This window comes from Prionailurus bengalensis, chromosome B3, assembly GCF_016509475.1.
Source record: "Prionailurus bengalensis isolate Pbe53 chromosome B3, Fcat_Pben_1.1_paternal_pri, whole genome shotgun sequence".
Lineage (NCBI taxonomy): Eukaryota > Metazoa > Chordata > Mammalia > Carnivora > Felidae > Prionailurus > Prionailurus bengalensis.
This window is the reverse complement of record NC_057355.1, coordinates 99,116,978-99,136,032: the sequence shown is the minus strand read 5'-3', so window position 1 is coordinate 99,136,032 and position 19,055 is coordinate 99,116,978. Positions and strand designations below refer to the sequence as shown.

Below are 19,055 nucleotides of genomic sequence, written 5' to 3'. Positions count from 1 at the left end.
CCCCGCCAAAAGACTCTTGCTTGGTAAAATTCTGAGCTTTATGTTTTCTGAAAAATTAAGATGGGAACTGGCAGGACTGGGTGCTTGAAAAGCCATGAAATATAAGAACATAAATAATTCTAAGCTATGTCTTTCAAAGAGCTGAAAATAAGGACTGGAGGGGCTCAGAGGTTAGGGCTACAGTTGCAGTTTGGGGAATCTGATTAGAATGCTATTTGAAACCATACTGCCTGCTTGTTCAGGGGATAAATGATATTATTTTCCTAAACCAAAAACAGATTTATCATCAAAAGCTACCAAGTAGCCTCATTTGCAGAAGAGATTTTTTTCCTCCTCCTCTGTAGTATATGTGACTGTTATATACCCATTGACTACCTTTTTAATGGCTCAGTGGTCATTTATTTTCCAGTGTTGTTGAGTCATAACATTAAATTCATCCTCCTAAATTATAAACCCAGTGCAGTATGCAGAACCTTGGGATGTTTTGCCAAGAAATACTGCACAATACTGCACAAACTTGGATTATTTATCTAAGAACAATTCTTGGAATAAACTGTAGCCATTTGTGGGGAATTGCATTTTCTTCTGTGGTGGAATTTCTAAAACGCAGGGAAAGAAGTAGCTTATTTAGTTATTTTCCTCTCATCCAAGGATGAGTAAAAGATTGCTCATTGAGTATAGCTTTTACTTAATGTTTCCCCCCACCAAAAAAAAAAAAAAGTCATGAAATACTATAGTACTTTGTACTATTAGCTCTCAACCACAGAGGAGCTGAAAGTTCAAGATGATCTCATCCACAAGCAACTTGGGATCATAGGATTTTATGACTGAAAGCAATTTTAGATTTAGTCATCTCCTCGTTTTCTAGATAAAGAAAGTGATGTCGCTGCTGCTTGTTGCCGTTACCAGGAAGGGGAACTAGACTCAGTGTCTCACGTACTATGCTTTCCAGAAGCAAGGACCGCTGTACGGCAGGGAGGGCACATGCCAAATATGGCCCAAAGTTTTGAGTTGCTTTTGTTGTTTGTTCTTTTGGTATGCCCAATGTTTAAAAATTGAACTCTTGCTACACTTTTTTTAAATCAGATTTTTCTAAAAACCCAAAGATTTGACTCCCATTTTGCTAGCCAGGAGAAGTGGCTGGCTAGCTCCTCTGGACAGGACACGCACTCGTGTGTTCAGTTCCCTGCTTTACATGGCACTCCTTTGTAGTGTCTCAAAACCATCCTGCCTCATTCATTAATATCACCTTCCTGGCCTCTCTGGGTATTTGGGTTTGTTACCCTATTCTAGTGCATTGTGTCCCAATGTATACCTTGGGAAATCAACCATCCAGAGACCTGCCTGGCTGGTGTGTCGTGAGGAGTAAGAATGTCCTCAGGGTTCTGGATCTGGCTCCTGCACAGACTGTGGAGGTGCCCCACTTGCCCATTTGACTTGTGTTCTATTTAGCCCAACCCTGCCTTTTTCTGAATCCACAACCTTCTATTCACCACTCGCCTACTCCCCCCATGTACAATAACTGGTGGGACTCACCTGCTCCTCCACTTTGAATGAGGTGATGGCTTTTTAGGCAGTCTGGAAGCTGTGCATCAATTTGGCCAGGGTCACAAGGCCAAGCAGTGTGGAGCTAAGGTTAGAGCCAAAATACAGTTGTTCACTTCAGTCAGCACACCTGGATTTTACTGTGACTTACGGTTTGATGATCCCGAGGGCCTAGTCCTCTAAGAAAGTGTTCTTTGGGTTGGTAAGAACAAGACAGAACTGCTGAGGGATCTTAGTGACCTCAGAATCCCACCCAAATACCTTTCCATTGGTTTTACCATATAATTCTCTATTAGAAACTGTTCCTCTTCCAAAGATTTCCACTCTTTAGAATGGTTTCTTGTTTCAGAGTCCTCACCAGAGGAAGTGGTATTAAAAAAAGAATAGAGACAGATGTTTCCTATTGGATGTGAATTGGAAAGAAGCATTGGAGATAAAAGAAATGCCTCGGGCACTTCCATGAAGAATAAAATCAACAATTATGAGATGATGAATCCTAGCAATAGTCCAGAGTTACAAAATGGATATTGAAACTTTGAAGATGTGTTACAAAGAGGCCTTTGTTAGAATGGACCCAGTTGCAGACTCTAATGCCTTCAGATTAAATATGTTGCTTACTCTGTGGGCATCACCTGAGAACTTGTTAGAGATTCAGAATCTCAGACCCCACCCCCAGATTTAACTGTATCAGAGCCTGCATTTTAACAAGATCCTCAGGCGATTTCTGTTCTGTACAATGGAGGGGTGTCTGTATAGAAAAACTTAAGCCCCCAAAGGAAAGAGGAATCCAACTGCCAGGAAAAAAGAGCTCATTGCCTTTCCTCCCTATTCTGTGGTGTCAGTGACTCATGCCGCTTTATCCATCCTTTCTATTCCTCTACTGCGCTAAGGGAACAAACCATCTTGTAGGCAAGGCTCTGAAGGGACTACAGTCCAGTCTCTCCTTCCCCAATTACATGATGAGGACTACTGGATTACCGTTAAAGGGCACAAAACAGGCAAAATTCCCTTCTCTTTACATCTCTTGGGGCCGTTCTGTTGGACACACACAAAATCTTTCCTATCCGACCTTCATTTCTCCCGTGCTAAAGCATTAAAACAAACCCCAATACATGCAGTCCTGTTCCATGTAGTGCTCTAAATCCCGAGTCATGAGTTTCAGACCCAAACTCTTAGATCATTGCAGTCTGTCCCAGACCAAATTCTGCTGTGCCAACATACCAATTGCAAAAATTCAATATAAACAAAATATCGTGTTGAGTCACCGCAATATAATAGTTTAATGACTGTCCAAACTTATTTCTGTTGTTACAACACTGGAAAGCTATATCTTTATATTTTTTAATCCATAAGAATAATGTGTAGCAACATTAAATATTACCCATTTGGGGCGCCTGGGTGGCTCAGTCCCTTAAGCATCCCACTTCAGCTCAGGTCATGATCTCACGGTTCGTGGGTTTGAGCCCCACATCAGGCTCTGTGCTCACAGCTCAGAGCCTGGAACCTATTTCAGATTCTGTGACTCCCTCTCTCTCTCTGCACCCTCCTCTGCTTACCCTCTATCTCTCTGTGTCTCTCAAAAATAAATGTTTAAAAAAATTTTTTTAATTAAAAAAAAGATTACCCATTTTACAAGTGTGAGTAAAAAAGAAAACAGTTAATTGCTAAATTGCCTAGGATTATGAAAATGGATGTTTATGCTTAGCTTGTGGAGGAGGAAGGACATATTACTGAAAAGGAAAATAAATTCAGTGAAATGAGAATAAAGGGACATGTTATATTTCTGGAGCCTTGGGGTCAACAGTGGTGCCAGTTTCTATTGGCCACGAATGTACTTTGGGCCTTGTGTTATTTTGAGGGAAATACTTAAAGTAAATGGTTACTCTTTTCCAGATGCTTGAGGAAGTCTTCCATAATCTTGATCCTGATGGTACAATGAGCGTAGAAGATTTTTTCTATGGCTTATTCAAAAATGGAAAATCCCTCACACCATCAGCATCTACTCCATATAGACAGTTGAAAAGGCACCTCTCCATGCAGGTGAGAGAGAAATAGGAAGTGGTTTCTTTGTGAGCAGAAGTTAAAACCCACTTGAATAGTTTCTAATGAATTAATCTGTTGTTTGAAGAAGAATAAGGAGAAAGAGAGAAGCAAAAGAAGAAGAAAGACTAAACCATTGGGAAGGAAAAGTTGGGTTTGAAAAATGACCATAAATTACAGAGTGGGAAGCCACTAATTATGCCCCTTAATGTTAGCTGTGGGTCCAAAGAAACCTGGTGTTAAGTAAAGACACATCTATGTCAAGGATCTCCCTACCAGAGCAACTGTTTTTGATAAGTTTTGCATTCTTGACTCCCTTGGGAAAGAAAGATCAAAGGGGCTGCGTGACTTTATTTTTTTTTTAATAGTGTTAGAAAGACATGGCTTCTGCTCAGTGTGGTCAGGGCAGACCAGTTTGGGTCAATGTCTGGTTGAAAGACCTGACCTTGCTCAAGTCTCTTTCTTCTCCCAGTCCTTCGATGAGAGTGGACGACGTACCACAACCCCATCAGCAATGACAAGTACCATTGGCTTTCGGGTCTTCTCCTGCCTGGATGATGGGATGGGCTATGCATCAGTGGAGAAAATACTCGACTCCTGGCAGGAAGAGGGCATTGAGAACAGCCAGGAGATCCTGAAGGTGTGGCAGCTAAAATGAGAGAGAAATGACAGACTGGGGAAGGGTTGAAAAATTCCAGAGCTTTTGAAACTGATTTGATTTGATTTAATTTGATTTCTCCTTAATGATTCTTCTGTTCACAAGCTCTCAGAAATAAGAAGTAACTTTTCTTACCCCCTTTAATCAGGAGTCTGTTGCTAACTACTTTCCATGTTTTTAACACCAAAACTATTGACAAGTGCAATGCTCTTAACTGATCTCTGGCTGGTAAAGATTAGAGTTATACTATTGTATTTATTTACAGCGCTAGAGAATATTTTGTTAAACATGCACGTGAGCATGTATGATTTCCTTAGAACTTCAATTGAAGGTTGTTCCCAAGCAGTCACTAAAGAAATGTGATCATCCAACTTCTTGATTGTACATTCACTTCTCTGGGTTTGTATACCCTTCACAGCTTCCGCTTTAGAGGACAGAACTTGTAATTATCTTGAACTTGTTCTGATTTCTAGGCCTTGGATTTCAGCCTTGATGGGAATGTCAACCTGACAGAATTGACACTGGCTCTTGAAAATGAACTTTTGGTCACCAAGAATGGCATTCACCAGGCAGCTCTGGCCAGCTTTAAGGCTGAGATCCGGCATTTGCTGTGAGTTGCTTGGAAGGTCCACCCGCCCTGTTCCCTTTCCTGCTTGCCCAGCAAGTCCTTTGGAGGCCTGTGACACATTCTGTATGCAAATGGAGCTAATCTCCTGTCATCTCACTATTGTGAAAATTAAGTAACGCTTAGATTTGCATGTAGGCTTCTGAAGGAAGCTGTGGAAGTGTTTATTTTGGAAGGGTTTTGGTTGCCTTGGTTTTGTTTTTGTACTGAAGCCAGCCAGAGGAGAACTTTTTTGGGTCCACCTGTTGCTTAGAGATGGTTTCCCTTTAACTTGGTCTATTTCTCTTTCAAGGGAGCGAGTTGATCAAGTGGTCAGAGAGAAAGAGAAGCTACGGTCAGATCTGGACAAAGCTGAGAAGCTCAAGTCTCTAATGGCTTCCGAGGTGGATGATCACCATGCGGCCATCGAGCGGCGCAATGAGTACAACCTCAGGTGGGACTGGCGGGGCCAGGGCCCTCTTTCCCACCACACTGGCCAGGGTGGTGGGGCTCAGCCTGGTGCCTGCTCAGCCACACCTGGCTGGAGGGACGCAGGTGTGGTCGAGCCTTAAGGAAAGCAGGACCCAGTAGATCTTTCCATCTGTAGAACTCTGTGTTTCCATTTTTGGTGGGTCTGCATAAGGACCTCTCACGGTCTTACTGGCAGCTTATTGGTCTTTCCTCCTCACAGGAAACTGGATGAAGAGTACAAGGAGCGAATAGCAGCCTTAAAGAATGAACTCCGAAAGGAGAGAGAACAGATCCTGCAACAGGTGGGCAAGCAGCGCTTGGAACTTGAGCAGGAAATTGAAAAGGCAAAAACAGAAGAGAACTACATCCGGGACCGCCTTGCCCTCTCTTTAAAGGTAGTCATCCTCTTAGTTCTCTGGTCCGTGTCCCTGCTGGGAACACCACATGGAAAACCACAGCTCTGGAAAGAGGGCAGGTCTGCCCAGGGCGCAGTCCCAGGATTCCCGTATATTTGTCCTGCTGGGTCATGACCCAGACGTGACAGAGCCCCTGCTGGGATCTAGATTGCAGGAGTGTCCAGGCTTCTGGTGTGCCCGCGGTGTCAATCAGCAGATCTTGTTCTTCTCACCCCTTGTAGTTGCACTGAGTCATTAGGGCTCTTTGGCACCTGGTTGATGACTTCTCTCTTCCCTGTCCCCCACCCGATTCTGAGCAGATGGCATGGTCTCCTGCCACACACAGGTCGTCAGCTTTGTTTCTTTGCTTCCAAATATGTCTTTTGCCTTATACATCCTCTCCTCTTTTCTCGTGTCTCAGTAGAGGAAACGATCCTTCTCTTTACTAGACTCTGATACGGTGCAGCCTACTTCCATTCTGGATACCACTACTTACCGGAAAACCTCGATCACGTTATCCAGACCTGTTTCCTAATGTACAAAATGGGCACCGTTGTAATATCTGCCTCATAGCATATTTAAAATGGGGACTAAATGAGATGCTGCATATGCAGCCTGTAAAAGGAAATAAGTACGCGTAGTATATTAACTGTTGTTCCTGAAACTCCACACATCAAAAACTGAGCTAACTCTCCCACCCTAACCATCAAATCGCCTCTTTCTCTGAATTTTCTCCTTAATCTGTGTCATTACCATGAGGTGTCACATTAGTCTCTAAGTCCTGTTGGTGCTGTGAAACGTCTCTCAGATTTATCCCCCTCCTCCATTTCTGCAGGCTCTGAACAGGTTCAGAATTTCAGCTGACTTACGTGCATCTTTTCTTCCATCCATCCGGCCTCCATATGGCCACTAGAGTTACATTACTCAAGAACCCTAAAGAACTTAGTGAAGACGTGCTGTTACCCTGTGTAAAAGTACAGCGTGGTAGCCCTGAAGGCCCTTGGAAGGGCCCTTGTCCTTATACTTTTCCACCCTCAGGTCCTGCCAGCAACCCCCTGAGCCATGCCCTTAATCCAACCGCACCTGCCATCAGATCTCGCAGTTTCTCAGTGGGTTTTTATGCTCCTTCACTGCTTTTGCCAACACTGCAGACCACATGACTCTTTCATTCCCATTATGCTTCCTTTTTTCTTGACGGAAGATAGTGCATCACAGATAATTGTGTCTACATCTGTCTCCCTCCCCACTGTCCAGATTGTGTTTTCCCTATGGTCAGTAACAGAATCTGATTTGTTAGTTTCCAGAGCACCAGAACAGGCCCAATACACCACAGAGATTGCTCCTGTTTTGACATCTAAATTTAGACATGCTTTGAAAGCTTAGCGTTCTAGCACCGGCATTTTGGGAGAAAGTGGTTTTTTTTTGTTTGTTTTTTTTTTTTTTTTAGGAAAAAATTCTTCAAGCATACTCTTTTTCATTCCATATTGCTATGTGAAGAGTGTGAACTAGAATGTATTAAAAATATACTGGCTTTATATTCTTCTGGCAAAATACGCTTTGAAAATAATGTTCTTCCAATCAGCCTTTAACACTGGAATGGAACATATGTCAAAATGCATGTCTGTGTAGTTTTATTTTTTTAAACAAATGTGGGTGGAAATCTCTCCAGCAAGTTTTATATATACAGAAAAAAAACCACCATTTGTGGACTTCTGTTCATGTGTTATTATAATAATTTCAGTATACAAGTTATGAAAAACTTGTATGTGCAGCTTTTACACCATTAAGCCAAAATAAGATTGTAAAGTAAATATCAACAAACTATATCTTTAATAAATGGTATTAATTTTAGTTTTTTTTTAAGTTTATTTCAAGAGAGAGAGCGGACATAAATGGGGGAGGGGCAGACAGAGAGAGGGAGAGAGAGAATCCCAAGCAGGCCCCACACTGTCCGTGAAGAGCTCGACATGGAGCTCAAACTCATGAACCATGAGATCATGACCTGAACTGAAGTCGAGAGTGGCGGGCGATCAACCAACTGAGCCACCCAGGCTCCCCTAGTTATTCTACCTTTTTATGTTTTTTCCTGAGTTCTCTTTTGCTGATAGGTAGCCTGCAGCCAATTGTAACAATGTGTTGAGAATGTTTTTCCGTGTCATTAAATACTACATTCCAATGCTATTGGAGAGAAATACGATGCAAACCGTATATGTAACTTCAAATTTTCAAATGGCTGCATAAAAAGAAACAAGTGAATTTAATTGGAATCATTTTATTTAATCCAGTACCTCCAAAACATTATTTAGACTCCTAATCCATATACAAAAATTATTATTGAGCCATTTTATAGTTTTGCACTAACTTTTCAAAATCTACTGAGTATTTTACATACTTAGAGTACATCTCTATTTGTACTATACATGTTTCAAGTGCTTAATATCTGCACGTGTCTGCTAACAGCTACCGTATTAGCATAGTTCTGTAGGATCAAAGGAAGGGGGCAAACTTTTGGGTTATAAGATAAATACCAATTTTTTAATCTTTACTTTTGTCTTCTGTAATCTACTGAAACTTTCAAGCTGAGCAAATTTTCTCAGTCTAGAGCATGAATTTATGCTTCATATAAAATGGTACAACAGTTTGCTAATTTTTAATCTGTGCCCATTTACTTTCCCCAAATTGCTTCAGGAAAACAGTCGTCTAGAAAATGAGCTTCTGGAAAATGCAGAGAAGTTGGCAGAGTATGAGAATCTGACAAATAGACTTCAGCGAAATTTGGAAAATGTGTTAGCAGAAAAGGTAAATCTGTTTGAATTTGATCTCCTGATATGCAGCCCAAAGTGTAGTTTACTCAAAAGAGCAGAAGCAATGCCACCAAGTAAATTTCTGTTAGGGAAGTATTTAGATGGCTAAAGTAAGCCGTCAGTTTTTACAGGGATCTAATTTCAGAGATTGGATACAAGGGAAACATTGCATATACTGAGAAATGACCCCTGCCTTAGTTGAACACATCACTCTAGAATGTTCTCCCATCATCCAGTTGGTAATGTTCTGCATAAATGTCACATTCCTTTCATACTCAAGAGACCATACTCTGGGTGAACACCAGAAACTGAGGCCTTTGGTGGGTTAAAGGTCCAAGACGGACACTTGGGGCAAATGAAAGCTGTGTCCTTGTCCTTTTCTAGTTTGGTGACCTTGATCCTAGCAGTGCTGAATTCTTTCTGCAAGAGGAGAGGCTGACACAGATGAGAAACGAATATGAGCAGCAGTGCAGGGTAAGTGACTAAAGAGAAATTAAGTCCAGGAGGGCCTGGGTTCAAATCCCACTTCACCATTTACTAGTGACCATAAGCATGTTACTTAATCTGTGGGTTCCTCAGTTCCTCATCTATAACATGGTAAAAATAAGAGTACCTGCTCGGTAGGTTGTGAAGAATTAATGAGTGAATATACGTAGAGTGTTTAGAACAGAGCCTGGAACATAGAAAGCACTTAGCCCAGACGTTAGCTGTTATTATTTAGTACCCAGAATATTAGGGAATCATGCAAACTGCATTTAAGTCTGTTTTAGCTAGGTCAGAAATTGCTAGTGCTTAGGGGAGAATATAGTAGTTTTATTCCAGGTAGAGAAATACGTGGTCATGTGCATGTGCTTATTCCAAAATGAGCATTTTTTAAAAATGTTTGTTTATTTTTGAGAGAGAGGAAGACACAGAATCTGAAGCAGGCTCCAGGCTCTGAGTTCGTCATGGGACTTGAACCCAAGAACCATGAGACCATGACCTGAGCCAGAGTCAGACACTTAAACCAACTGAGCCACCCAGGTGCCCCTAAAATGAGCCTTTCTTAAATTTTTTTTTTTTGAAAAACTCTTTTTTTAACGTTTTATTTATTTCTGAGACAGGGAGAGACAGAGCATGAACAGGGGAGGGTCAGAGAGAGGGAGACACAGAATCTGAAACAGGCTCCAGGCTCTGAGCTGTCCGCACAGAGCCCGACGCGGGGCTCGAACTCACGGACCGCAAGATCACGACCTGAGCCGAAGTCGGCCGCTTAACCGACTGAGCCACCCAGGCACCCCTCTTAAATTTTTTTTAACATTTATTCATTTTTGAGAGACAGGGGCAGAGAGAGAGGGAGGGAGACAGAGAATCCAAAGCAGGCTCCAGGCTCCGAGCTGTCAGCACAGAGTCGGACGTGGGTCTCAAACTCATGAATCGCGAGATCATGACCTGAGCTAAAGTCGGATGCTCACCCGACACCACACACCCCTGAAGTGAGCCTTTCTTAATCAAACACTGCAGACCTAATCTGATGTAAATTGCTTTTGTCGTGTGTGTGTGTGTGTGTGTGTGTGTGTGTGTGTGTGTGTGTGTGTTTTCCCTGGATACCTTATTTACAAAATGCAGATGAGGCAGAAACCACTCAGGGCTTTAGCTAGTAATAATTACAAATTCATACCAGAAGAGACAAAAACATTTTTATAAATAATGGGCATCTTTGATTTTTTTTTAACTCTCCTAAACTTAGGAATTTGGGATTTTTTTCCCTTCTTGAATCACAAAAACTTGTTGATTTTAACAAGGTAGGTATAACTGAGTTCTGACTACTTTAGACATAAATTGTATTTGTGCAGAAATGAGGAAAACAATCACTTCCTTATGAGGTTGCCCACAGCCTGCCTTCCCAGGAAATATATGTGCACATTTTGAGAAAAGAGATGAAACATTAATGCCACTTTTACAATTAAGTTTTGGCTCTCGGCTCTAATCAAGTAGAGGTGTTTTCCTTATAGTTCTTAAAAGTTAGGATTTCATTAGTAAAATCTGTCATCTCTACCTCCCCAAATCCATTCCATTATATTCTTAAACAGATTATACACCATTCACCCACATAGTTCACCGTTTAGAGTGTACAATTCAGTGTCTTTTAGTATATTCACAGAATTGTACAATCACTACCATAGTTGATCTTAGAACGTTTTCATCACCCCAGAAAGAAACTCCCACTCCACTTAGCTGTAATCTCCCCCTAGGCAACTAATAATCCACCTTTTTTGTCTCTGGAGACTTGCCTATCCTTTACACTTCATATAAGTGGAATCCTACACTATGTGGTCCTTTGTGGCTGACCTCCTTCACTTCCCATAGTGTTTTCAAGGTTCATCCATGTTGTAGGGAATATCAGTGGTTTCTTTCTTTCTTTCTTTCTTTCTTTCTTTCTTTCTTTCTTTCTTTCTTTCTTTCTTTCTTTCTTCAGTCTTTTAGTTTTATTTATTTTGACAGAGAGATAGAAAGCAAGCAGGGGAGGGGCAGAGAGAGGGAGACAGAATCCCAAGCAGGCTCTGCACGGTCTGTGCAGAGCCCGATGCAGGACTTGAACTAATGAATTGCAAGATCATGACCTGAGCCAAAATCACAAATCTGATGCTTCACCAACTGAGCTACCCAGGCACCGCTGACTTCCTTTCTTTTCACTGCTACATTATATTCCATTTTATGGCCATACCACATTTTATTTATCCATTCATTAGTTGATGAACATTGGGGTTAGTCTGACTGTTATGAATAATGCTGCTGTGAACATCTGTGCATAAGTTTTTACGTGGATATGTTTTCATTTCTCTTTGGTATATGTCTGGGGGTGGAACTGCTGGGTCATATGATCACTGCATGTTTAACTTTTGGAGGAACTGCCAAACTTTTCCCAAATTGTACAGAGTTCCAATTTCTGTACATCATTGACACCTGTTGTTTTTGCTGTCTTCTGGAGTCAACCCATCCCTAGGGGTTATGAAGTGGTACCTCATTGTGTTTTTTATTTGCATTTCCCTGATGACTAATGATTTTGAGTATCTCTTCAAGGGCTTCTCAGAATATATCTCCTTTTTTTTTTAAGCTTATTTATTTTGAGAGAGAGAGCATGAATGGGGTAGGGGCAGAGAGAGAGGGAGAGAGAGAATCCCAAGCAGGCTTTGTGTTGTCAGCGCAGAGCCTGATGCAGGGCCTGAACTCACGAACCACAAGATCATGACCTGAACTCTGAAGTCAAGAGTTGGATGCTTAACCAGCTGACTGAGCCACCCAGGTGCCCCTGCATATCTCCTTTTCCAGGAAGGTCTATTCAGATCCTTTGCCTAATGTTTAAATGGATTGTCTTTTTATTATTGAGTTGTAATAGTTCCTTGTATACTCTAGTTAGAAGTCCCTTATCAGACCATGTAATTTGCAAAAGCTATCGTCCTATTCTGTGGGTTGTCTTCTTACTTTCGTGATACCCTTCAAAATAAAAAGGTTTTGGTTTAGTGATGTCCAGTTTATCTTTTTTCTTTTGTTGCTTGTGCTTTTGCTGTCATGTATAAGACTTGTAGTGGTTTTTGGTTTTTATGGAGTGCCTGGGTGGCTCAGTTGGTTAAGTGTCCAACTCTTGATTTCGGCTCAGGTGATGATCTCATGGTTTATGGAGTTGAGCCCCACATCAGGCTCTCTGCTGTTAGCACAGAGCCTACTTCGGATCATCTGTCCCCCTCTCTGCCCCTCTCCCATTCCCTCTCTCTGAAAAATAAACATTTAAAGTAAACGAACTAAAAAAGGAAACAAAGACTTGTGTTTGTTTCTAAACTCCAGGTATTACAAGACCAAGTGGATGAACTCCAGTCTGAGCTGGAGGAATTTCGCACACAAGGCAAAGTGTTGAGACTTCCCTTAAAGAACTCAGTGTCAGAAGAACTTGAGGTTAACAGTGGTTGCATTGAGCCTGACCAGGGTAAGCCATTCAGACATCATCTTTTCAGAGGCTCTGCCTTTGGTTTTTGCTTTTATGGCCATGGTTGAATATAAAATTGCACAACTTTGGCAACCAACAAAAATTTAAAAAACAACCTGGGCAGTACTATTTTCTTGAGCTATTTCGCTTGTGGTCTGTTTTCTTCATTTATCCTTAAAGTCTTTATGAGAATATTTCTTTCTGATTTTTATATGTATCAACAAAGGAATGGAAAAATCAAACCCCAAGGATATTTGCTTTGTTTAAAAAAACAAACAAAAGAAATTGGCCACAGGTCTGAGAATCCAGCGCTTGGGAGTGTTACAATTCAGACACTGAGCTATTGCTGAGTGCTCCCTTTCTTAAGGAGTGCCTCACTGGTATGATGATCATTTTGGAGAATAGGCCAACCAGAAACCAGAATTTGGTTTTCTTACACTGGCTGTGTTAAACATCGGCATTGCCTCTGTAAAACAACTAAGAAGTTAAATAAGTGTTGGTTGCCTGTGCCTTTGAGGAGGACTTTGAGTGGGAAAGTTGGAAGGCAGAGTTGTTTGGGAACGCTGCTACTTTTTCATCAGCTTTTTTCCTCCCTCCTGGCATTCTGCCTCTTTCCTCAGTGTGTGGAGTTTGAATTTCACAAAGGGCTTATAATAAATTTTTCTGTTATGGTCTTCCCCACTGCTATGCAAGTACAGGTTCTTACAAGGATTGTTTATTCCTCTCCTTACCTGTTTATTCTAGAATAAAGGATTTGGGAGGGGATGGGGAGAGGGCTTAAGACCTTTCCTGTGATTCTAAGTATGTGGTCAGTAGCCTTACTGTAGTGTGAGGATGGAACCCAACTGATGGTGTATGATGCATCTCAGAAGCTTCTCTGGACTTTTTCCATAGTTTTGGGGGTTCTCCTCATGGGCATGCGAAGCTGTGCCGTGCTGGGGTGGTCCATATCCCAACTATCACTTCTCAGTTGGGGATATGCCAACTGGAAAAGAAAGAATATACGGAAAGAAAGCCCAAGGCAAGACTTCATCTTGGATGCTAGCCATGCCCTTTCTCCTATCTGCCTATGGACCCCATGTGAGAAACTTTTTTGAATCCCCTGCCTTAAGAGATTCCCACATAGTATTAGACATGATCGTTTTGTCTGTGTACAAGCTCAGTCTCCAATTTATGCTTCACATTTCAGCGTCCTTCCCCGTCATCATCAGGGATGGTTGCAGAAGTGAACTCATATCAATGACTTGAGAATTTTTCTCCCAAACTGCCTATATCCAGGTTCCAAACCTATGCCCTATTTTTAAAATTTTAGCTGATAATTTAAAATGGGGCTCCACTTGCACTATAGGAAACTAATATCGTAATACTCAATCTTCTGTCATTGAGGGGTGGGTTCGCTGTCTTGACCCATGAAGTTAACGCCTCCAGGCATCTTCTGCCACTTTGCCCCTCTGCTCGTTTGTCACCATAGTATTTGTTGGATGGATAGAAAGCTGATTGGTTTAATCAAACTACCTCACTTCCCAGCATTTTCATTTTAGAAGATCACATTTAAACCACAGTTTCCATACCTAACCCCACCTACTCTTCAAAAAGATGAATTCTGTGAAGGTTTGGTACAGTCTGTACATGAAAGAATCTTACTGTATTGCCTGTTCACCTTCATTTTTTTCTTGTTTTCCATAATGCTTGAAAGCAAGAAACCTCTTGGCATCGATGGTTTCCTAGTAGATCTCATCAGTGGTAATTGAGGCTGAGATTTATTCCTTTAACTGGACGTTCCTTCCTCAGAAGTCAGTTGTGTTATTGAAAGAGCCTGCTGGAGGGTCACCAGATCCTGTGTGTTTTTCAGGGCTTGGTTCTGAAGAATGCAATCCATTGACTATGAGCATCGAGGCGGAGCTGGTCATTGAGCAGATGAAAGAACAACATCACAGGGACTTATGTCGCTTAAGACTGGAGCTTGAAGATAAAGTAAGTCCTTCTTACTCTGTTCTCTCATTTTTTGAGCTCTGGCAAGCTTTGGCTTGTAGGACATACTTAATTCTTTTTACTTCATGGAGCATCCCTATTAAAAAAAATTTTTTTTTAATGTTTATTTTTGAGAGAGAGAGCACAAATTGGGCAGGGGCAGAGAGAGACACACACACACAGGAATGTGAATCTGAATCAGGCTCCAGGCTCTGAGCTGTCAGCACAGAGCTCGACGCGAAGGTCAAACTCACAAACCGTGAGATCATGACCTGAGCTGAAGGACGCTTAACTGACTGAGCCACCCAAGTGCCCCTAGAGCACCACTTTTTATACATTTCCTCTACTTACCCTTCAGAGTTTAGATCAAATGCTATCTCCTGCATGAACCCATTCCTGAATACCCTTGACCAATATATTTGTCTGTTTTCTATAGCTGTTATATTTTTCATTCTGCCTTGTAGCATACTTGTTTGTGCTTGTCAAAACCATGTCTAGAGATGTTTCTCCTTGATGGCAGGACTATATCGTATGCAACTTTGTGTCCCCACAAAGCCCACCGAGTGCCTATGATAGGTGTCCAATCAATATTTGAATTTAAGTATGTTAAACCCCTACCTTTACAGTTGGACAGGATGCCTGGGAAGACCAACACTATCTATGTGAAAGTCTAGTCATTTTTATCAGAGTTGTTCAGAAACTAATAAAATTCAACCGAGTTAAAAAGGAAAACAAACTATGTCTGCCTCAAACATAGCTTATTTAACATGTTTTCGAGCTGTCAAAATGGGAAAGCTGAGGAATGTCACTTGGGAAAAAAGTAGTTACCGCCCCCATCACCTTCCCACCGCCTTGAGTTGGATAACATTGTGGTGGTTTCGCTTTGTGACTTCAGGTGCACCATTATGAAAAGCAGCTAGATGAAACCAAGGTCGCCTGTGAAAAGGAGCAAGACAGCATGAAGCAAAAGTACGAGAATGAGGTCCGCGTCTTGGAAAAACAACTAAGTGACCTTAAAAACGAAACTGCAGAACTTCGGGGCCAGGCAGTGGTGCTCAAGGAAGCACAACATACAACTCTCTGCAGACACGAGGAGGAGAAAAAAGAACTGCAAATGAGGTGGGATGAGGAAAAGGCTCACCTGCGGGAGAAGCTGAGGCTGGAACACGAGATGGAACTCAAGGCTCGCCTGGAGCAGGCGGAGGACAGCTTTACCCGGGAGAGGGAAGGACTCCTTCGGAATGGCGCCTGGACAGAAGAGAAGGTGAGAGGCTTGACTCAGGAACTCGAGCAGCTTCACCAGGAGCAGCTGAAAAGCCTGATGGAGAAGCACGCTCTTGAGAAGGAGGAGTTGCAAAAAGAGCTCTTGGAAAAGCACCAAAGGGAACTTCAAGAGGGAAGGTAAGAAAATAGGGGAAGTGGAGAAACCAGAATACTGTCCCTTGGGGGCACCAGAAGTTCCAGGCAGTTAAGGAGACTTTGACTAAATGCTTTAGTTTCTCAACCTGTTTTGCCAGTGTTTAGACATGAGCCTACCCTGAGATTATTCAAACGGTGGTTTTGTTTTTTGTTTTTTTTTAAAGACAGTATTTCTTAATGTTTGTTTATTTTTGAGAGAGTGTGAGCAGGGAGGGGCAGAGAGAGAGAGAGAAACACAGAATCCGAAGCAGGCTCCAGGCTCCGAGCGGTCAGCACAGAGCCTGATACAGGGCTCAAACTCACAAACTGCGAGATGAAGACCTGAGCCGAAGTCAGACGCTTAACCCACTGAGCCACCCAGGTGCCCCCACAGACAGTATTTCTTGTTTCAGTTATCCTTTCAGGTTCCAGATGAGAGTAATTACTGTGTTCTGAGAAAGGCTATTTATGAGCTAAATTCTGGGTAGAGTTCTCCAAATTATGAAGCGCAGCTTTGTGCTTAACTTTCCCCACATGAAATCTCAGGTATATTTGAGGGCTTTGATCCCTTATACTCTGATTACCTTACTGCTGCTTTATTAAATAAGGAAAAGCAATGAATATATTAATATGTGTGGTTTATGTGACTACTACCCTCCAATGTATACCTAATTAAAATGAAGGAATTATTTACATTTCCCGAGTTAGGGGTTAGGTTAATGTGCATTTGGTCGTGAATGTGAAATATCAGTGTTCGTTTTTGGTTAAAAATCCATAAACATATACATCCAGGAGGATGCCAAAGAAGGCAGTTTCTAGATTTTCTCTAAACACAGTGAGGTAAGTCTTTTAAGTTAATTGTGGCTGCCAGTCTCAGCCCTCAGAAATGAGACCCCGTCTCTGTATAAATCGATTACACAGGAATACGTGAAGACCGTTTTTAGAGAAAGGATATAAATTGTCTGCTTGGCGGCTTCTCCCGTGCGCGGGAAAATGTTTTTTGTTTGCTTCTGGAGGCGGTGGCAGTTTCAGTAATGCTGTATGTTGACTACATTTAGGGAAAAAATGGAAACTGAGTGTAATAGAAGAACCTCTCAGATAGAAGCCCAGTCTCAGGCTGATTGTCAGAAGGTCACCGAGAGGTGTGAAAGCGCTCTGCGGAGCCTGGAGGGGCGCTACCGCCAAGAGCTGCAGGAGCTTGTGGAACAGCAGCTGGAGGAGAGATCCCAGTGGGAGTTTGAGAAGGACGAGCTCGCCCAGGAGTGCGCCGAAGCCCAGGAGCAGCTCAAAGAGACTCTGCAAAGAGAGAAAGCAACGTCTCTGGTCCTGACCCAGGAGAGAGAGATGCTGGAGAAAACGTACAAGGAACATTTGAGTAGTATGGTCGTTGAAAGAGAGCAGCTGCTCAGAGACCTGGAAGATCTAAGAAACGTGTCTGAAAGTCAACAGAGCCTGCTGTCCGACCAGATACTTGAGCTGAAGAGCGGTCGTGACAGAGGTCCGAAGGACGGGGAGCAGGTCCCGTGCCAGGCGGGCGCCTCAGAGCAGCAGGCCAGCCAGCAGCTTGAGAAGCTGGAAATGGAACGTGACCGGGAGAGGCAGGAAATGATGGCCAAGCTTCAGGCCATGGAGAGTGTCCACAGGGTGACCTGTGAGAAGGCAGATCAGGAGAGGGCCCAGATGAGCACAGAAATCTCCAGGCTGCAGAATAAAATCAAGCAAATGCAGCAGGTGGCATCTCCTTTCTCCAGGAGAGAGAGTGGCTACCGGGCAGCAGGAGGCGAGGACGCAGAAGGAAGTGGAGCCATGTCCTTGCTCCAGCAAGGAAAGCAGTTGTTGGAAGAGAATGGAGATGTCCTCTTGAGCCTGCAGAGAGCTCATGAGCGAGCAGTGAAGGAAAATGTGAAAATGGCCACTGAAATTTCGAGATTGCAACAGAAGCTACAGAAATTAGAGCCAGGGTCGGTGATGTCTTCTTGTTTAGATGAGCCAACTACTGGATTCTTTGGAAATTCTGTGGAACGGACAGAGCCATTTTTACTGCAGAATCAAACGAAGCAAGTAGAAGGTGTAGCCACACGGTGCGCCCTAAGTGACCTACAAGACGATGAGGCCCGGGATCTGGGAAGTACAGGGACGAGCTCAGCTCAGAGACAGGAGGTCAAGACGGAGGAGTCTGAAGCATCAATAGAGAGTTTTTCCGAGCTCGAGAATAGTGAAGAGACCAGGACCGAGACCTGGGACCTGAAGAATCAGATTTGTCAGCTTCAGGAACAGCTAATGATCTTGCGTGCAGACTGCAGTCGAGCTTCTGAAAAGAAACAGGACCTACTTTTTGACGTTTCTGTGCTAAAAAAGAAACTGAAGATGCTTGAGAGAATCCCCGAGGCTTCCCCCAAGTATAAATTGTTATATGAAGATGCCAGCAGAGAAAATGACTGTCTTCAGGAAGAGCTGAGAGTGATGGAGATGCGCTATGACGAAGCCCTAGAAAATAACAAAGACCTCACTTCGGAAGTTTTCAAATTGCAGGATGAGCTAAAGAAAGTTGAAGAGGTGACTGAAACCTTCCTTAGCCTGGAAAAGAGTTACGATGAGGTCAAGAGAGAAAACGAGGAACTGCATGTTCTGGTTTTGAGGCTTCAAGGCAAGATCGAGAGGCTCCAGGAAAGAGCGGTGCTGCGCTGTGACTGCTTCTCCTTATGGGAAGCCCATTTAGATAACCGGGAAGTCCAACCTGACGAGAAGGTGCTCGGACGACATCAGACATGGGAAGAGCGTGTGCCCACGGTGACAAGTGTCCATCATATTCTAGAAGAACATTATCAAGAAAACCAGTACCTCGAGCAGCAGAATGCACAGCTCGTGGGAGAAGTAAAAGCGAGTGAAATTGCCTGGCTTCACAGAACAATCCGGACACGTCGAGAGAAGCCCAGAGTACAGAACCAAGTTCTGCTGGAGGAAGACACTGCTCTGCCGGGCCTTCAAGACGGACATCTTCAGCGTCAGGCCACCATAGCGGAGTTGGAACTGGAGAAGAAGAAGCTGCAGGAGCTGACTAGAAAGCTGAGGGAGAGAGTCACTACTTTAGTTAAGCAGAAAGATGGACCTTCTCAAGGAGAAAACGAGGAAGAACTAAAGGCGATGATGCATGACTTGCAAATCACGTGCAGTGAGATGCAACAGAAAGTTGAACTTCTGAGGT

The 19,055-nt window shown here is 42.8% G+C and overlaps 1 protein-coding gene across 10 annotated transcripts in view; it reads left to right on the top strand.

Moving 5' to 3' along the window:
- NIN (ninein) overlaps nucleotides 1-19,055 on the top strand; it is a 99,085-nt gene that overhangs the window by 49,294 nt on the left and 30,736 nt on the right. For 9 of the 10 annotated variants that reach the window (XM_043556120.1, XM_043556117.1, XM_043556121.1 and 6 more), the window contains 11 exons: nucleotides 3,439-3,585; nucleotides 4,058-4,225; nucleotides 4,717-4,853; nucleotides 5,161-5,301; nucleotides 5,539-5,713; nucleotides 8,402-8,512; nucleotides 8,902-8,991; nucleotides 12,343-12,481; nucleotides 14,334-14,455; nucleotides 15,348-15,853; nucleotides 16,909-19,053. In XM_043556120.1, the coding sequence (XP_043412055.1) occupies nucleotides 3,439-3,585; nucleotides 4,058-4,225; nucleotides 4,717-4,853; nucleotides 5,161-5,301; nucleotides 5,539-5,713; nucleotides 8,402-8,512; nucleotides 8,902-8,991; nucleotides 12,343-12,481; nucleotides 14,334-14,455; nucleotides 15,348-15,853; nucleotides 16,909-19,053 (3,881 nt within the window). The remainder of the gene's footprint in view (nucleotides 1-3,438; nucleotides 3,586-4,057; nucleotides 4,226-4,716; nucleotides 4,854-5,160; nucleotides 5,302-5,538; nucleotides 5,714-8,401; nucleotides 8,513-8,901; nucleotides 8,992-12,342; nucleotides 12,482-14,333; nucleotides 14,456-15,347; nucleotides 15,854-16,908; nucleotides 19,054-19,055) is intronic. The other variant, XM_043556126.1, reaches the window with a different exon arrangement.